Source organism: Rhincodon typus, chromosome 20, assembly GCF_021869965.1.
Source record: "Rhincodon typus isolate 14 chromosome 20, sRhiTyp1.1, whole genome shotgun sequence".
In the NCBI taxonomy this organism is placed as follows: domain Eukaryota; kingdom Metazoa; phylum Chordata; class Chondrichthyes; order Orectolobiformes; family Rhincodontidae; genus Rhincodon; species Rhincodon typus.
Window position 1 is genome coordinate 437,362 of NC_063351.1, and position 15,127 is coordinate 452,488.

At 41.2% G+C, this 15,127-nt stretch overlaps 1 protein-coding gene across 1 annotated transcript in view; it reads left to right on the forward strand.

Annotated features, from left to right (window-relative positions):
• The first annotated feature begins 2,695 nt into the window (after positions 1 to 2,695).
• The window catches only part of kifbp (kinesin family binding protein), a 23,061-nt gene continuing 10,629 nt past the window's right edge, over positions 2,696 to 15,127 (forward strand). The window contains exons 1-2 of the mRNA XM_048609147.1: positions 2,696 to 2,707; positions 4,010 to 4,089. Of these exons, the coding sequence (XP_048465104.1) occupies positions 2,696 to 2,707; positions 4,010 to 4,089 (92 nt within the window). The remainder of the gene's footprint in view (positions 2,708 to 4,009; positions 4,090 to 15,127) is intronic.

A 15,127-nucleotide genomic window follows, 5' to 3' on the forward strand; every position in this document is an offset into this window, starting at 1 on the left:
GCTGTGTTCATCCAGCTGTACATCTTGTTATCTCAGATTCTCCAGCATCGGCAGTTCCCACTATCTCCAACATTATCTCCTTGCTTTTGTACTCTATGAAAGTACTCTATGTACTAATGAAAGCACGTGTCCCATGTGCCGTCTTAACTATCCTGTTTAGGTGCTCTGCTGACTTCAGGGATCTGTGAATAATCACCCCTGGATCCCTCTGTTCCTCTAAGCTGCCCAGTGTCCTGTCATTCATTAAGTACTCCCTCCTCTTGTTTCTTCTATCAAAATGCAATACCTCACACTTAACAGGGTTGAATACCATCTGTCACTGGTCTGCCCATCTGACCAGCTCATCTGTATCTTCCTGTAACCTATAACCATCATCTTCACTCTTAACCACTCTACCAACGGCGGCAAAATGGCTCAGTGGTTAGAACTGCTGCTTCATAGCACCGCTGCTTCATAGCACCAGGGACCAGGGTTTGATTCCACCCTGTCATTGACTGTCTGCGTGGCGTTTGTATGGGTTTCTGCTGGGTGAGCTAGCTTCCTCCTACAGACCAAAGATGTGGAGGTTACATGGATTAGCCATGGAAATATAGGGTTCCAGGGATAGGGTAGGGGGTAGGTCTGGGTGGGATGCTCTTCAGTGGATCAATGTGGACTTAATGGGCTGAATGGCCTTCTTCCACACGGTAGGGATTCTATGATTCAATCTTGGTGTCATCTGCAAATTTGCTGAACATTATTCCCTGCGTTTTCATCTATATTATTTATGCATATAATAAAGAGTAAGGGTCTCAGGACTGATCCTTGTTGTACACTGTTGGACACCAGCCAACCTACTCAAACAGCCTTCTATCACTACCCTTTTGTGTCCTATTACTAAGCCAGTTTCTGATCCATCTCATCAAGTTTTGTTGAATTCCATGTGTTTTAACCTTCTCAATCAGTCTCCCATGTGGGTCCTTGTCAAAAGCTTTGCTAAAATCCATATCATGTGCACCAACTGAATTTCTGTCATCCACATGCTTGATCACATTTTCAAAAAATTCTAAGAAATTTGATACGCATGACCTCCCTTTGACAAAGCCATGCTGACTATCCCTAATTAACCCATGCCTTTTCAAGTGGTATTAATTCGCTCGTTCAGGATTTTCTCCAATAGTTTCCCTATCACTGAAATGAGGCTCATGGTCTGTAATTTCTTGGTTCATCTTTGCCACCCCTCTTAAAAAATGGAACTGCCTTAGTTGTCCTCCAGTCCTCTGGCACTTCCCCCTTGTCCACAGAGGAATTAAAAAATTGTGTCCAAACTCCTGCAGTTTCCTGCCTCATCTCCCACAGCAGCCTGGGCTGCAGTGCATCCGAGCTAGGGGATTTGTCGGTTTAAGCCTGACTGAGCCTCCAATACCTCCTCATTTCCTATGTCAAACTGTGCAAGTTCCTTACAGTCCCTTCTTCTGAATTTCATACCTACATTCTCCTTTTCCAGAGTGAAGAAAAGGATTCATTCAACACTCTTCCAATATCCTCTTGCTTTACACACCGATTACCCCTTTTTCCCGAATGAGCCCTACCCTTTCCCTAGTTAACCTTTTCCCTTTTAATGTATTTATAAAGTATCTGTCATGCATGTGGATTGGTCAGTGCGGCAACCATCGCGTGCGTGGATTGGTCAGACGGGATGTGGAGTATACTGATACATTGCTTCGTGTATAAAAACATGAAATTATCCATTTTAAGAAGTGAAAACTGAATATTTTGTCTAAAAGGTGAGAGATTGCAGAGCTCTAAGATGTCGAGAGATCTGGGTATCCTCATGTACTAAAGGTTAGTATGCAGATTCAGCTAGTAGCTACAAAAGCTAAACAAATATTAGTGTTTATTGTGAAGGGAATTGAATATAAAAATAAAGAGGTTATGCTTCACTTATGGAGGACACAGGTAATATCACATTTGGAGTACTGTATACAGTATTGGTCTCATTATTTAAAGAAGAATGTAAATATGTTTGAGGCAGCTCATGAAGATATACCCAACCAATATCCTAAGTGGCTAGTTTACCTTATGAGCAAAGGTTGGACAGGCTAGGCTTGTATCCATTGGGGTTCAGAAGAGTAAAGGCAACTCAGTTTGACAGTGTTGATGTGGATAGGATATTTCCTCTTATTGGAGACTCCAGAAATAGGTTACTATTTTTAAAAGGTGTCACTCATTTAACACAGATATGAGATGAAATTCTTTCTCTGGGGGGGTCAAGAGTCTTTGAAACTCCCTTCCTGAAAAAGTATTGGAAGCAGAGTCTTTGAAAATTTTCAAAGGCAGAAATAGATTCTTGTTAAGCAACTGAGTGAACAATTTATCGGGAGTAGTGACTTAGACCCTTTTTTTGAGGGCATATGTAAGCAGCCACCCTAATGTGACTTATAATAGAGTGCTGGAATTGAGCATCTCAAGTCAAGCAGAGGAAGGAGAGAGGTATTTGGTTGCCTTTTCCTAAACTAAACAGCTGAATGGTAAGTAGGATTAGTGAGTATTTCTAGTCTTTAAAGGAAAAGTGAGGTGTTTATTTTGTTTTCAGGTCTCTAGATTTCATCTCGTTTCTTAAAAATAGTTTAAGTGTGACATTGATACTGGTGTTAAAAAAAAATACAGCAAAGGGTATTAAAGATTAAAGGAGTGATTAAATTAAAATAGAGAGATGGCTGTTCAGGTGATGTGTTGCTGTTTGGTGCTGCAATTTGATCCAGTGTGCACACATCTATGACAGCGCAAGCGACTTTGGATCCAAATTGAGGAGCTCAAGTCCGAGCTGTTGCGCCATATCAAGGAGGGGGATGTTACCTGGCCACTTTGTTCCAAGAGGGAGTCATTCCCATTTGATTAGATAATTCAGATTTGTCAGTAATCAGGGTCAGGAGCCTGTAACTGCACATAAAGCAGGAATTGGGACCCTAAGTTTCGGAGCGGTAAAAATTTTAGTAGATACTATGGCAATGAATGTTGTCAATGATTAAACTTAAGTCTGAGATATTGTTTAATTGACTGAAAATCTTCCGGCATTGTACATATGGAATGGAAACACATTAACTGTGATCTCAGCAGTCAGAAGGTGTGCTTAGGTGATGAATTTGTGTGTGTGAGAGTAATTTTGAAAAATAACTTTTGTTTATGGTCTTGTGCCAATTTAAAAACTGTGTCTAGGAAATTAATGCCTTACTTGTATATTGTGACTTCAAGTTTAATGGCGTGTTCATAATTATTGAGGATGTTGATGAATCTCTACTTTTGCTTCATGAGAATCCAAATATTGCAACATAAAGAAGGCAATGTTACTACATGACTGCACTGCCTAATAAATTAATGAGAATGCAAAAGGAATGCCTGAAAATCAAAATGTAGCCCTCGATAAAATGTCAAAGACCTCTGAATGTGTTAACTATCCAGCGCATAGAATGCCATTGCATGCTGAGCCAGAAATCTCCCTAGTTGGAGGTAGTCATTGCGTTGGCTGTTGTGTGGTGTAAAAGTCACTTGCCACTTATCAATCCTTCCTGAATGCACACTCTTCTGCAAGTTATTTCTTGGCACTCACCTTGGATTTGACTCTCACCAAATGCCACCATCAATATCTATTTATAAAGAATTAATGTAACACTGAAAGTGATTGGACAACAATGTTATCAGCAGGCACTGTTGAGGTAATGGAATATCAGTGAGGGTGGTTCTAACTGAGGACTAGCTAATCAGTTTTGGTGCTGTGCCTGAGGGCAGAAGTTGGAGTCTGGTTGTGTTGCCATCTTTGATAGCATAGCCTGTAGCCCAAGCCAACTTGAAGCAATGGGCTTTTGTGTGAGCTTCTCATCCACTCCATGGCCCTGGAGCTGAGGAAATGATGACTTCAAGAAGAGGAAGAACTGGCTAAAGAAACCACTGATCAGTAATTACAAAAGTAAGAGGCTGCATGAATAAACTGCAGGTACTGCATAAAGCTGATCTGTTATTTATCATTTAGGTTGGAATTCCACCATTGGACACCCATGAACATTTCCTGGGAGAAGAAGAGAGGCTGACTGAGCAGGAGAGACATAAAAGGTATGGTGGATTTTAACTTGGCAGAAATCGAATGTGAAATTTTTCTGTAAACCTTTGAGACAATCTGGAGAATTATGGGTATTGGGAGTTCTGAAATTATGTAGCAACTTAGTGAGTTCCCAACAATGTAGATGAAACTGAATTTCAGCCAGCAATCAAGTTTTATCTGCTAATTTTGTTGAGCTAATCTAAATTTTTTGAGAAGCTAATGCATGTGGTAAAAAAGAGAAAAAGGCAGCAAAGTAGTGCAGATGCTGAAGATTTGAAATAAAAACAAATAGTGCCAAAGAAACTCAGCACCCCTGGCAGCAGCTATGGAGAGAGAAACAAAGTTAATGTTTTGATTCCAGTATGACTCTTCACAAGAAGCTATCATCAGAAATCAGTCATACTGGACTGAAAACGTTAATCCTTTCTCTCCATAGGTTCTGTAGGACATGATAAGTTTCTCAAGTACTTTGTTTTTATTTCAGAAAATAGCAACAATGAGATCAAAAGAAAGAGATATAAGCAGCATTAAAGTTTAAAAATACTTCAAAATTGCAGGATAGGACTGAGGAAAGTAGAAGTGATGCCAACAGTATTAACTTGCATTTGTTGGAAAAGTGTTGGAATCAATTAATAACGAAGTAACAGCAGCACATTTGGAAAATCATAATCTAATCGAGCAGAGCCAGAATGGCTTCATGAAAGGAAAATCATGCATGACTAGTCTATTGAGAGTTTTTCAAGGAAATTTCAACCAGGTTAGACAGAGGAGAACCAGTAGATGTGTTGTATTTGTATTTCCAGGAGGTGTTTGACAAGGTACTTCACAAAACGTTAAGTCATAAGATATGAGCCCATTGTGTTAGAGGTAGTATATTGGCATGAATCAAACTGGCAAATGGGCAGCAACAGCGAATGGTGATGTGATTTTTTTTTCAGGTTAACGACCTATTATCAGTGGGGTTCCAGAGGGATCAGTGCTGGGACAGCAGCTGTTTAGATGACTTGGAAGAAGGAAGCAAATGTACTATAGCCAAATTTGCAGACAACACAAAAAAAGGGTGGAAAAGCGAGTTACGAGAGGGATACAAACAAGTTATGGAGAGACATTGATATGTTAAGTAAGTGAGCAAAAAGTTAGCAAATAGAGTGTAATGTGGGAAAATGTGAAGTTGTTCATATTGGAAAGGAGGACAAATGAACAGAGAATTATTTAAATGGAGGAAACTGCAGAAAGCTGTAACACAAAGGGACTTGGGGTTACTTGCGTACAAAACACAGAACGCCACTACATGTGCAGCAGGTAATCAAGAAGTCTAATGGAATATTGGCCCTTATTTCAAGGGAGTTGGAGTGTAAGAGTAGGATGGTTTTATTTCAACAGCACAAAGTGCTGGTGAGAGCACCTCCTGAAGTAATGTGCGCAATTTTGGTACCGTTATATAAGGAAAGATATTGTTTCATTGGAAGTGGTTCAGAGGAGGCTGACGAGGATGATCCCCAGTATGGAGGCATTGTCTTATGAGCAAACTTTAAAAATGTTGAGACTGTACTCATTGGAATTTGGAAGAATGAGAGGTGATCTTGTTGAAACATAGAGAATCCTTAAGGAGTTTGACAGTGTAAACACTGAGGATGATTCCTGTCATGGGAGTCCAGGATCAGAGGGCATAGTCTCAGAATAAATTTAAGACTGAAATGAGGAGGAATTTCTTCTCAAAGGATTGAGAATCTCTGGAACTCCTTCCCAGTGGGAGCTATGGCGGCAGATTCCTTGTGTATATTGATTAGGAGGGGAATTGAAAGTTATGTGGGAAAACACAAGAAAATGGATGCAAGAAATGTCAGATCAGCCATGAGGGGCTGAACAACCCACTCCTGTTCCTATTTCATATGATCTTTATGGTCTGATGGGAGGATAAGTTGAGAATTTGGTTAATAAGCATATGGGTTACTTGGTTTTATCATTAATATGTGATGTGATTGCAGAATGCCTATGCTTCTGGACACCAGTGTGATCCAGGACAAACACATCTAAACAAAGTATGTGCAACTCGAGCTTCAGGACAGACGCTGTGAAAGTTTCAGGACACTTTGTTCTAGGAGGGACCTCCTGATTTGCTCAGGAGTAGAAACAAGTGACTTGAAGTGAGGCAAGTAAGGGGACCCAGGAGAATTAGTTCTTACAATTGGCAACAAGTTTGAGGTTCTTTAAGTCTCTTTAGAGAAGAGTATGGACTGCATGGGTGTGTGAACTACCTGACCAGGGTACTGTCTGGTAAGCCATTCAAGTGAGGGGAATAAATAGAATTATAGTGGTAGTATGGGGATACATATATTTTTCTGTAGCCAGTGGTTATGTTGCCTGCCAGGATTTAGATATCTGCTCTGGGCTGGAGAGGAACCTGCAGTAGGACGGGGCAAATGTGATGTCAGAGAAATAGGGTTTTGTTCATGAGAACTGGCATCCATACTAGGGAAAGTGAAAGCTATTCTGTTGGGATGGCCTGCCCCAGAACCATGCTGGGACCAGTGTGCTGGTAAATCATATAACTAGGGCATGAGAGAGGGTTTTAAACTGAATAGTGGGTTGGAGGGGAGTGATGGGCAATATTTTAAAAGTAAAGGAACAACATTATAGATGGGGCCAGCATTTTGGGTAATTGTAGCCAAAGTGCAACAGGAATGGACAGGACATACAAACATACAAGAGTACGTCAGCAGATAGGGACCTACGTAGAGTCCTACAGCACAGAGACAGGTTCTTCGGCCCAAATTGGTCCATTCCGACCAAAATGTCTATCCACACTAACCCCATTTCCCTGCATTTGGCCCGTATCCTTCTAAACCTTTCCTATCCATGTATTTGTCCAAATGCCTTTTAAATGTTGTTTATGTACCCGCCTCAACCACTTCTGCTGGCAGCTCATTCCACATGCATACCACCCTCTGTGTTTAAACAAAAAAAGTGGCATCAGGTTCCCATTTATTCTTTCCCCTCTTACCTTGAACTGATGCCCTCTAGTCCTCGATTCCCCAACCCCCAGGAAAAAGACTGAGTGCGTTCACCCTATCCATGCTGCTAGTGATCTTATACACTTCCATAAGATGCTCCCTTAGTCTCCTACGCTCTAAACAAAAAAGTCCTAGCTTGTCCAACATCCCCCTATAACTCAGTCCTTTGAGTCCTGGCAACATCCGTGTAAATTTCTTCTTCACTCCAGTTTAATAACATCCTTCCTCTAACAAGGTGACCAAAACTGAACACAATACTCCAAATGCGGCCTTGCCAATGTCCTGTACAACTGCTACATAACTTCCCAACTTCCATACTCACTGCTCTAACTGATGAAGGCCAGTGTGCCAAAAGCCTTTTTCACTCCCCTGTGACTTCACTTTCAGAGAACTGTACACCTGAACTCTAAGGTCCCTCTGTTCCACTACTCTCCTTAAGGCCCTACCATTCACCATGAAACTCCTACTTGAATTGACTTTCCAAAATGCACCACCTTATCTATATTAAACTCCATTTGCCATTTCTTGGTCCACTTCCCCAGCTGATCAAGATCCTGCTGCACTTTCTGATAACCTTCCTCACTGTCCACGATACCACCTATTTTAATGTCATCCACAAACTTACTAAACCTGCCTTGGACATTCTCATCCAAATCATTGATATAGATAACAAACAGCAATGGGCCCAGCACCTAATCCTGAAGTACACCACTAGTCACAGGCCTCCTGTCCGACAAACATCCTTCCACTATTACCCTCTGCTTCCTACCATCGAGCCAATTGTGTATCCAATTTGTCAGCTGTCCCTGGATTCCATGTGGTTTAACCTTCCAGAGCAGCTTACCATGTGGAACCTTTTTAAAGGCCTTACTGAAATCCACATAGACTACATCTACCGCCCTGCTCACTTCATCCAAGAACACTAACAAATTTGTGAGGCATGATCTCCCACGCACAAAGCCATGTTGACTACTCCTAATCAGACCCTGACTTTCCAAACACATGTAGATCTTATCCCTCAGAGTCTTCTCAAGTAACTTACCTACCACAGATATTGGGCTTACTGGTCTATAGTTCCCAGGTTTTTCTCTGCAGCCCTCCTTGAATAAGGGCACAACATTCACTACGCTCCAGTCTTCCGGGACCTCACTCATGGCTAACAATGATGCAGATATATCAGCTAGGGCCCCCGCAATTTCTTCTCTACCCTCTTGCAGTGTTTTTGGAAGTATCTGATCAGGACCAGGAGATTTATCCACCTGCATACATTCTAATACGTACAGCACCACCTCTACTGTGATATGGATTGCCCCCAAGATATTCCTACTAACTTCTCCAAGTTCCCGAGTCTTTCATGGCTTTCTCCATAGTAAACACTGAGGAGAAATATTCATTGAGGACCTCGCCCATCTCCTGTGGTTCACACATACATGTCCACTTTGGTCCTTGAGGGGTCCTATTCTCTCTCTAGTTATTCTTTTTCCTTTAATATTCTTAAAGAATCTCTTTGGACTCAGCCTAATCTTCTCCGTCAAAGCTATCTCGTGCCCCCTTTTCACCCTCCTGATTTCCTTCTTCAGTAAACTCCTGTATCTCCTACATAACTCCAGGGATTCTCTTGATCCCAACTGCCTGTACCTGAGCCATGCCGCCTCCTTTTTTCTGGTCAAAGCCTCATTAACTCTTGTCATCCAGGGTTCCCTACTCCTGCCAACATTACCCTTCACCCTCACATGAACATATAGACCTTGAACTCTAGCTATCACATTTTTAAAGGCCTTCCATTTGCCAGAGGTCCCTTTGCATGCAAACAAGAAGATAAGGCCAGATTTTGTAAAAATTGTAAATAAAAAGAGAGACCTTGCGTCTAAATGCAGACAGCATTTGTAACAAAAGTGGTGACTTGTTAGCACAGATAGAGGTAAATATGCATGATCTGATATGCATCACAGATATATGGTTGAAATGTCACCATATGAGGACCAGAGTGGTAGTAGGCTGCCTTTGTAAATTAAAGATGATAGTACAGTGATGAGAGATGACTTCGGTTCAAAAGGGCAAGCGTCTGTCTGGATAGAGATAAGAAATAGTAAACGTAAGTTGTCATCTGTGAGTGTAGTTTATAGACTTCTTAACAATACACTGTAGAAGAGATCAAGCAGGAAGAAATGAATGGGACATTAAATAAATATATTGCAGTTATCACGGGTGACTTTAGTCTAAACGTACATTGGGATAATCAGGTTGGCAAAGATAGCCTGGAAAGTAAGTTGAGTGTTTTCAGGATGATTTCTTACAGCAAAGCATTCTAGAGCTAACCAGAGGGGAGACTCTCCTAGACTTAGTATATGTGCAATGAGACAGGAATAATCAATTACTTCTTGATAAAGGATTCTCTAAGTGTTAAGAATCACAACATAAGAGAAATTTGGTTCACAACTCATGTTTTCACACTAAATAAAGGTAATTATGAGGGTATGAAGGTAGAGGTGAACTGGAAAATAAGGTTAAAAGGACAGTGCAGTTGCAGTGGCAGCCTTTTAAGGGGATATTTAATAATTCAACAAAGATTTATCCCAATGAGGAAAAAATATGCATCATCCATAGCTAATTAATCAAATTTTAAATGATCAGACCTAAAGGCTAATAATCTCTCAGGGCCAGATGGCCTGCCTCCTACAACTTTAAAAGAAGTGCAGCACAGATAGTAGACGCATTAGTTATAATCATCCAAAATTCCTTAGTTTATGAAAGTGTCTCAGTGTGTTGGAAAATAGCATGCGGAGAGAGGTACAAATCAGGGGAGCTAGGGGCCAGTTAGCCTAACATTTATGTTATGTCTGAGATTGGAGGGGTGTGCACCGATTCCTTTCTCAATTCTTACTGTATCACTGGTCATAACCAATTTTAAATTTAACTAGAGTGGTAGTATGGCCGATTTTGAGTTTTAGTCCAGGTTTATGCAATATTTTCGCATGGAGCAAGATGTGGGAGGAGGCAACACAATTCAGTGTTTCTCATGCTGTAAGAGGGGTGAATGCTGTGCAAATTTCAGAAGGGCGAGGCTTGACAAGAGTTAAAATGGATTTTCAAAGCAATAAGGACGGCATGGTGGCTCACTGGTTAGCACTGCTGCTTTACAGCGCCAGGGATCCAGGTTTGAATCCACCTTTGAGCGAATGTCTGTGTGGAGTTTGCAGGTTCTCCCTGTGTCTGCGTGGGTTTCCTCCCACAGTCCAAATATGTGCAGGTTAGGTGGATTGGCCCTGCCCAATTGCCAATAATGTCCAGGGATGTGCAGGCTAGGTGCATTATCCATGGAAAATGCAGGGTTACAGGGATAGGGTAGGCAATAGGTCTGGGTGGGATGCTGTTTGGAGGGTTGGTGTGGACTCAATGGGCTGAATGGCCTGTTTCCACCCTGTAGAAATTGTATGATTCTATGAATAAATTGATGAATTAAGTAAATGAGTAATTAATAAAACTCAACATTGAAAAACCCCAAGTAGAAGAGGCAACTAATAAAACTTTATTTTTGTCTTTTCATTGAGAAAGCAGAGCAAGAAAGATACCTGTATAGACTAGGCCCCTAATCCTGACCACCAGGGAAGGGGAGGGGACCGGGGCTGAGCCAAGGAATTGGGTTCATTTAACACCAACCTTGCTTTTGCCTCTGGTGACAAACACTCCAAGATGGCGTCGGTGGAATTCATGCAAGCATGTTGGTCGGAAACAGGTTATCTTTCGGCCTGGGTGTTCCTCATCTCCCAGCCTGCTTTTGGATGCGTTTTTGTGGGGTGGAGGAGGGCTACAGTGGGTATGTGGCTGGGTTTACTCAGTTTCAGTGTATATGCACACACGTACAAATGCTTCCTGTCGATAGTTAACTCATTCCCTCATACTCTCCCGCACTTGCTTATTGTGTCTGTTTCTCGAACACCTCCCTCCCTCCCTCTTTTCTCCACCTCCCCCCCCCCGCCCCCCACCACCACCACCACCATGCTCCTGTCTTTCATTCTCTCATGCTTTGTCTCACATTTACTATTTCTCTTCCTCGCTCACTATCTCTGTCCTTAATGATCCCCCATTATTTCTCTTCCCCACCCCCCCACACTCCCTCACCATCACCGTCCATCCATGCAGCCAAGGGTGTGTGTCCGGGATGCCACGGTTTACACCAACTGCTCAGGGCTGGCCAGGAATTTGAAGTGAGTGGGAAAGGATTCTGTTGTCACAGTACATGTAGGTACCAAAGACATAAATAGAATTAGGAAAGAGGTCTGCTTAGAAAGTGAGGAACTAGGCACTCAGTTGAAGAGCCTAGCCGCAAGGATGATAATTTCTGGATTATTACTTCAGCTACGTGCCAATTAGCCGATAACACAAAAGGTCAGTAAAGTGAATACATGGCTGAAAGACTGGTGTTGGAGAAGTGGTTTCCAGTTCATGGGGCACTGGCTCTGCACTGGGGGTTTAGCCTTGGGATGGTCTGCACCATGCAGGGACCAATGTTCTAGGGAATCAAATCAAGAGGTACAATCAATGCACGAGAACAAAATATTAATATGGAAAAGTTTTAGCAAAGATTTGTAGCTTGGGTTGTCGATTAGTTTGTTGACTTGCTCGCCGAGCTGGCTTGTTTTCGTTCAGATGTTTTGTCGCCATGCTAGGTGACATCATCTGTGACATCATCCAATGAGGCAATGTTGTTCTACTCTGCTTGGAATTTATACTGTCTGGTCCATTATGGTGAGTTGTCATTTCCGGTTTTTTTCTGTATGGGTTTGTATATGGAGCCAATTCTGTATGTTTGTTGATGCATTACAGGTTGACATATACAAACCCCTCTTTCCACCTCTCTTACCTGACAACTCACCATCCTGCACCAGACAGTATAAATTCCAAGCGGAGTAGAACAGCATTGCTTCATTGGAGGTGATGTCACCTAGCATGGTGACAAAACATCTGAACGAAAACAAGCCAGCTCGGCGAGCAAGTTAACAACCTGATTAATGTGGAAAATTAAGGTCAGAGATTGGCAGCAAGTGGAATGAATAAATGCAAGCATTCATTACCGACAGAACTAAATGCTTTGTATATTAATGTATGCATCATTCATTTTAGAAAAAAACAAGTTGAAAGCTTACATTGAAGTAAATAAATATAATCTGATATTTATCACACAGTTATGATTGCTTGATGATCAGGATTGGGTATGATCAAGAACAGAAAACTAGGTAACGGTAGAGGGGTAGCAGGGATGTTAAGTCAGGGATGACATTGGTGTAATAGTTAGGGATGACCTTCATTCAGAAGATCAGGATATGGAATCTTTTTGGGTGGGGATGACGAATAATAGGGGATAAAAATCAGGAGTGGGAGTGATCTACAGCCCCATATCACTAAGATTGATCCAAGTATGCAGGAATTTTCCTATGTGGAGAGGCTGATTAGGTTGTGCCTGAGCTCATTGGGCTTAGAAGAATGAGAGGGGACCTCGCTGAAACAGTGTTTCAAAATATTTCCATTTAAAAGGGAATGGAGTACAATAATAACAAAATCTTACTAAAACTATACAAGGTACTAGTCAGCCTACACCTAGAATCCTATGAAGAGTTCTGAGCTTGACCGGGTAGATGTGGAGGGTTGATTTCCCCCTGTGACACAGTCCAGCACCAGAGTGAATAACTGCAGTGTGAGAGGTTGCCCATTTAAGATGGATGAAGAGGAATTTCTTCTGCCAGAGGTAGTAAGTCTGTGGAATTCTTTATTGCAGATGACTGTCAAGTCTGGGTTGTTCAGTATATTCAAGATTAAGGAGAATTTTAATCAGTAAGGAAATCAAGGGTTATAGGGAAGAGGCAAGATAGTGAGATTGAAGAATATTAGATCAGTCATGATCTTGGACTCACTGTGCTCAGTGCAACTTGTACTGCAATGTCTTATGATTTTATTTAATGAGAATGTTGGTCCTCTCGAGAGTGAGAATGGGGAGTTAATCGTAGATACTAAGGAATTATATGAAATGAATATATTTTGCTTTGGATGCAAAAAAACCCACTAATATTACTGGAAAAAAGACACATTGAGCTTTTCATCTTGCAGTCATCAGCTCAATTAGGAAGCAATGCCAATATAAAGGGAAAAGCTGAAAAGCTTAGCAGGTCTAGCAGCGTTTGTGGAGAGAAATCAGAGTTAATGTTTGGGGTCCAGTCATACTTCCTTAGAATTTCCCTCAAAGGAAAAAGTAACATTTGTACCATATGTGAGGAGAGTGCTCATTGGTTAGCAGGTGTTCTGTGATTAGTAGAAGTGTTGCTATGGAGAATACACCATTTATTGATGACTGACAGTTAACTGCTACTCTTTTTATATAAATTTTATACCAGGCAGTTTGACTGTAATTGTCAATACCCTGATAAATGACCTAAGAATGGCTGTCATTTTATATTGTTCAGCTGAAACAGGCACAATGCGTATACATGTCCTTTATGTATTTTTTACTGTACTTAGCTTCTGTACTACGAAATGACTATTTATATTCCAGCAATAGCTGTAAACCAAGAGATGGATAGGGGAGAGGAACTTGATCAAATTATATTCACTAGGAAGGCAGTACTGAGTGAATTGCTGGAACTGCAGCTGTTAAGTCTCAGGGTCCTGACGGACTTCTTCATAGAGTCTGAAAAGTAGTGGTTAATAAGAGAATATATGCGTTGGTCTTAATTTTCCAAAATTTGCTAGATTCTTGAAAGGTTCCATTAGATTGGCAAGTAGCAAATATTCATAAAAGGAAAAAGACAGAAAACAGGAAAGTACAGGCCATTTACCTTGGCCTCTGTAATGGGGAAAGTATTGAAGGTGATTATTAAGGAAGTTATAGCTGGGCACCTAGAAAAACCCGAGGAAGAGTCAGCCACTCACCTGCTAAACTATATCTGGTTTTGTCCAGAAACAATTAACCCAAGTTTCTCTTGTCAACAGAGTAATTTTTTTTGCAATTAAAATTTGTTTAAGCAAGTGTGCAAAGATTAGTAACAGAGAAAGGTTTAGACTTTGCAGAGGTAGATATGACTTGTTAATTTTGGAACGTTAGAATACATGAAGCAAATATGGGTAACAGATAACTGAAGGTACAGTGCAGATTAAATAGCAAATGGTACAGTGCAGATTAAATAGCAAATGGAATCAAACAGATCCCATGATTTCTCAGTAATGTATTCCCAACATCAGTGACACCAAATTTTATTAAAATATCACAAAGGGTCACAACGCTTCACTTTTGATGACTTGGCCATAAACTCCTTTGTGAGCTGCTCCATCAGTGACTGCCTCAACAATTGTTCGTGTTCTTGTGGTCCACCTTCCTTTTCATGGTGTTATGCCTCAATTTGCACGTTGAAAATTGAGCCCAGTATTGCTGGAATTAAAGGTTTTTAAAAGTATGCAGATATCCCCAGTCAACCTGTCTTTCAAGCCCAGGTTGACAGAAAGCATAAGCTATGTTTCTGCACTGAACAAGAATTGCTACTTATTGTAAATAGATGGATTGTTGCTATAATTGTTCCAATTACGTAGCATCAACATACAACTCTACTAGTTAAAACTCAAATCCCTTCATAAACAACCCCTGTACACGCACAGGCATATAGACATATGTAAATAAAAAGAGTATCATGGGTGAAAGGAAAACTTGGGAAAGCAGGTCACTGGTCTCTGTTCAGAGGATCCACTTGAATGGCTCTTGCGCTGATCAGAGCGCTCACAGCTTCTCGATCTTCCTACTAATGCTTTCACCAGCTTGCAGAAGACATGGGATGACCGGTTCATACTCTGACTTATCAATTAAAAGTATCAGTTTGCAGTAACTGCTAAAGGAAAAATAAACTGGTTTTCTTCAGACTTAAACTGGAGCAGAGACTGTTTCTGAGATAACAAGGTGTAGAGCTGGATGAACACAGCAGGCCAAGCAGCATCAGAGGAGCAGGAAGGCTGACGTTTCGGGCCTAGACCCTACTTCAGACCCTTTTTTTGA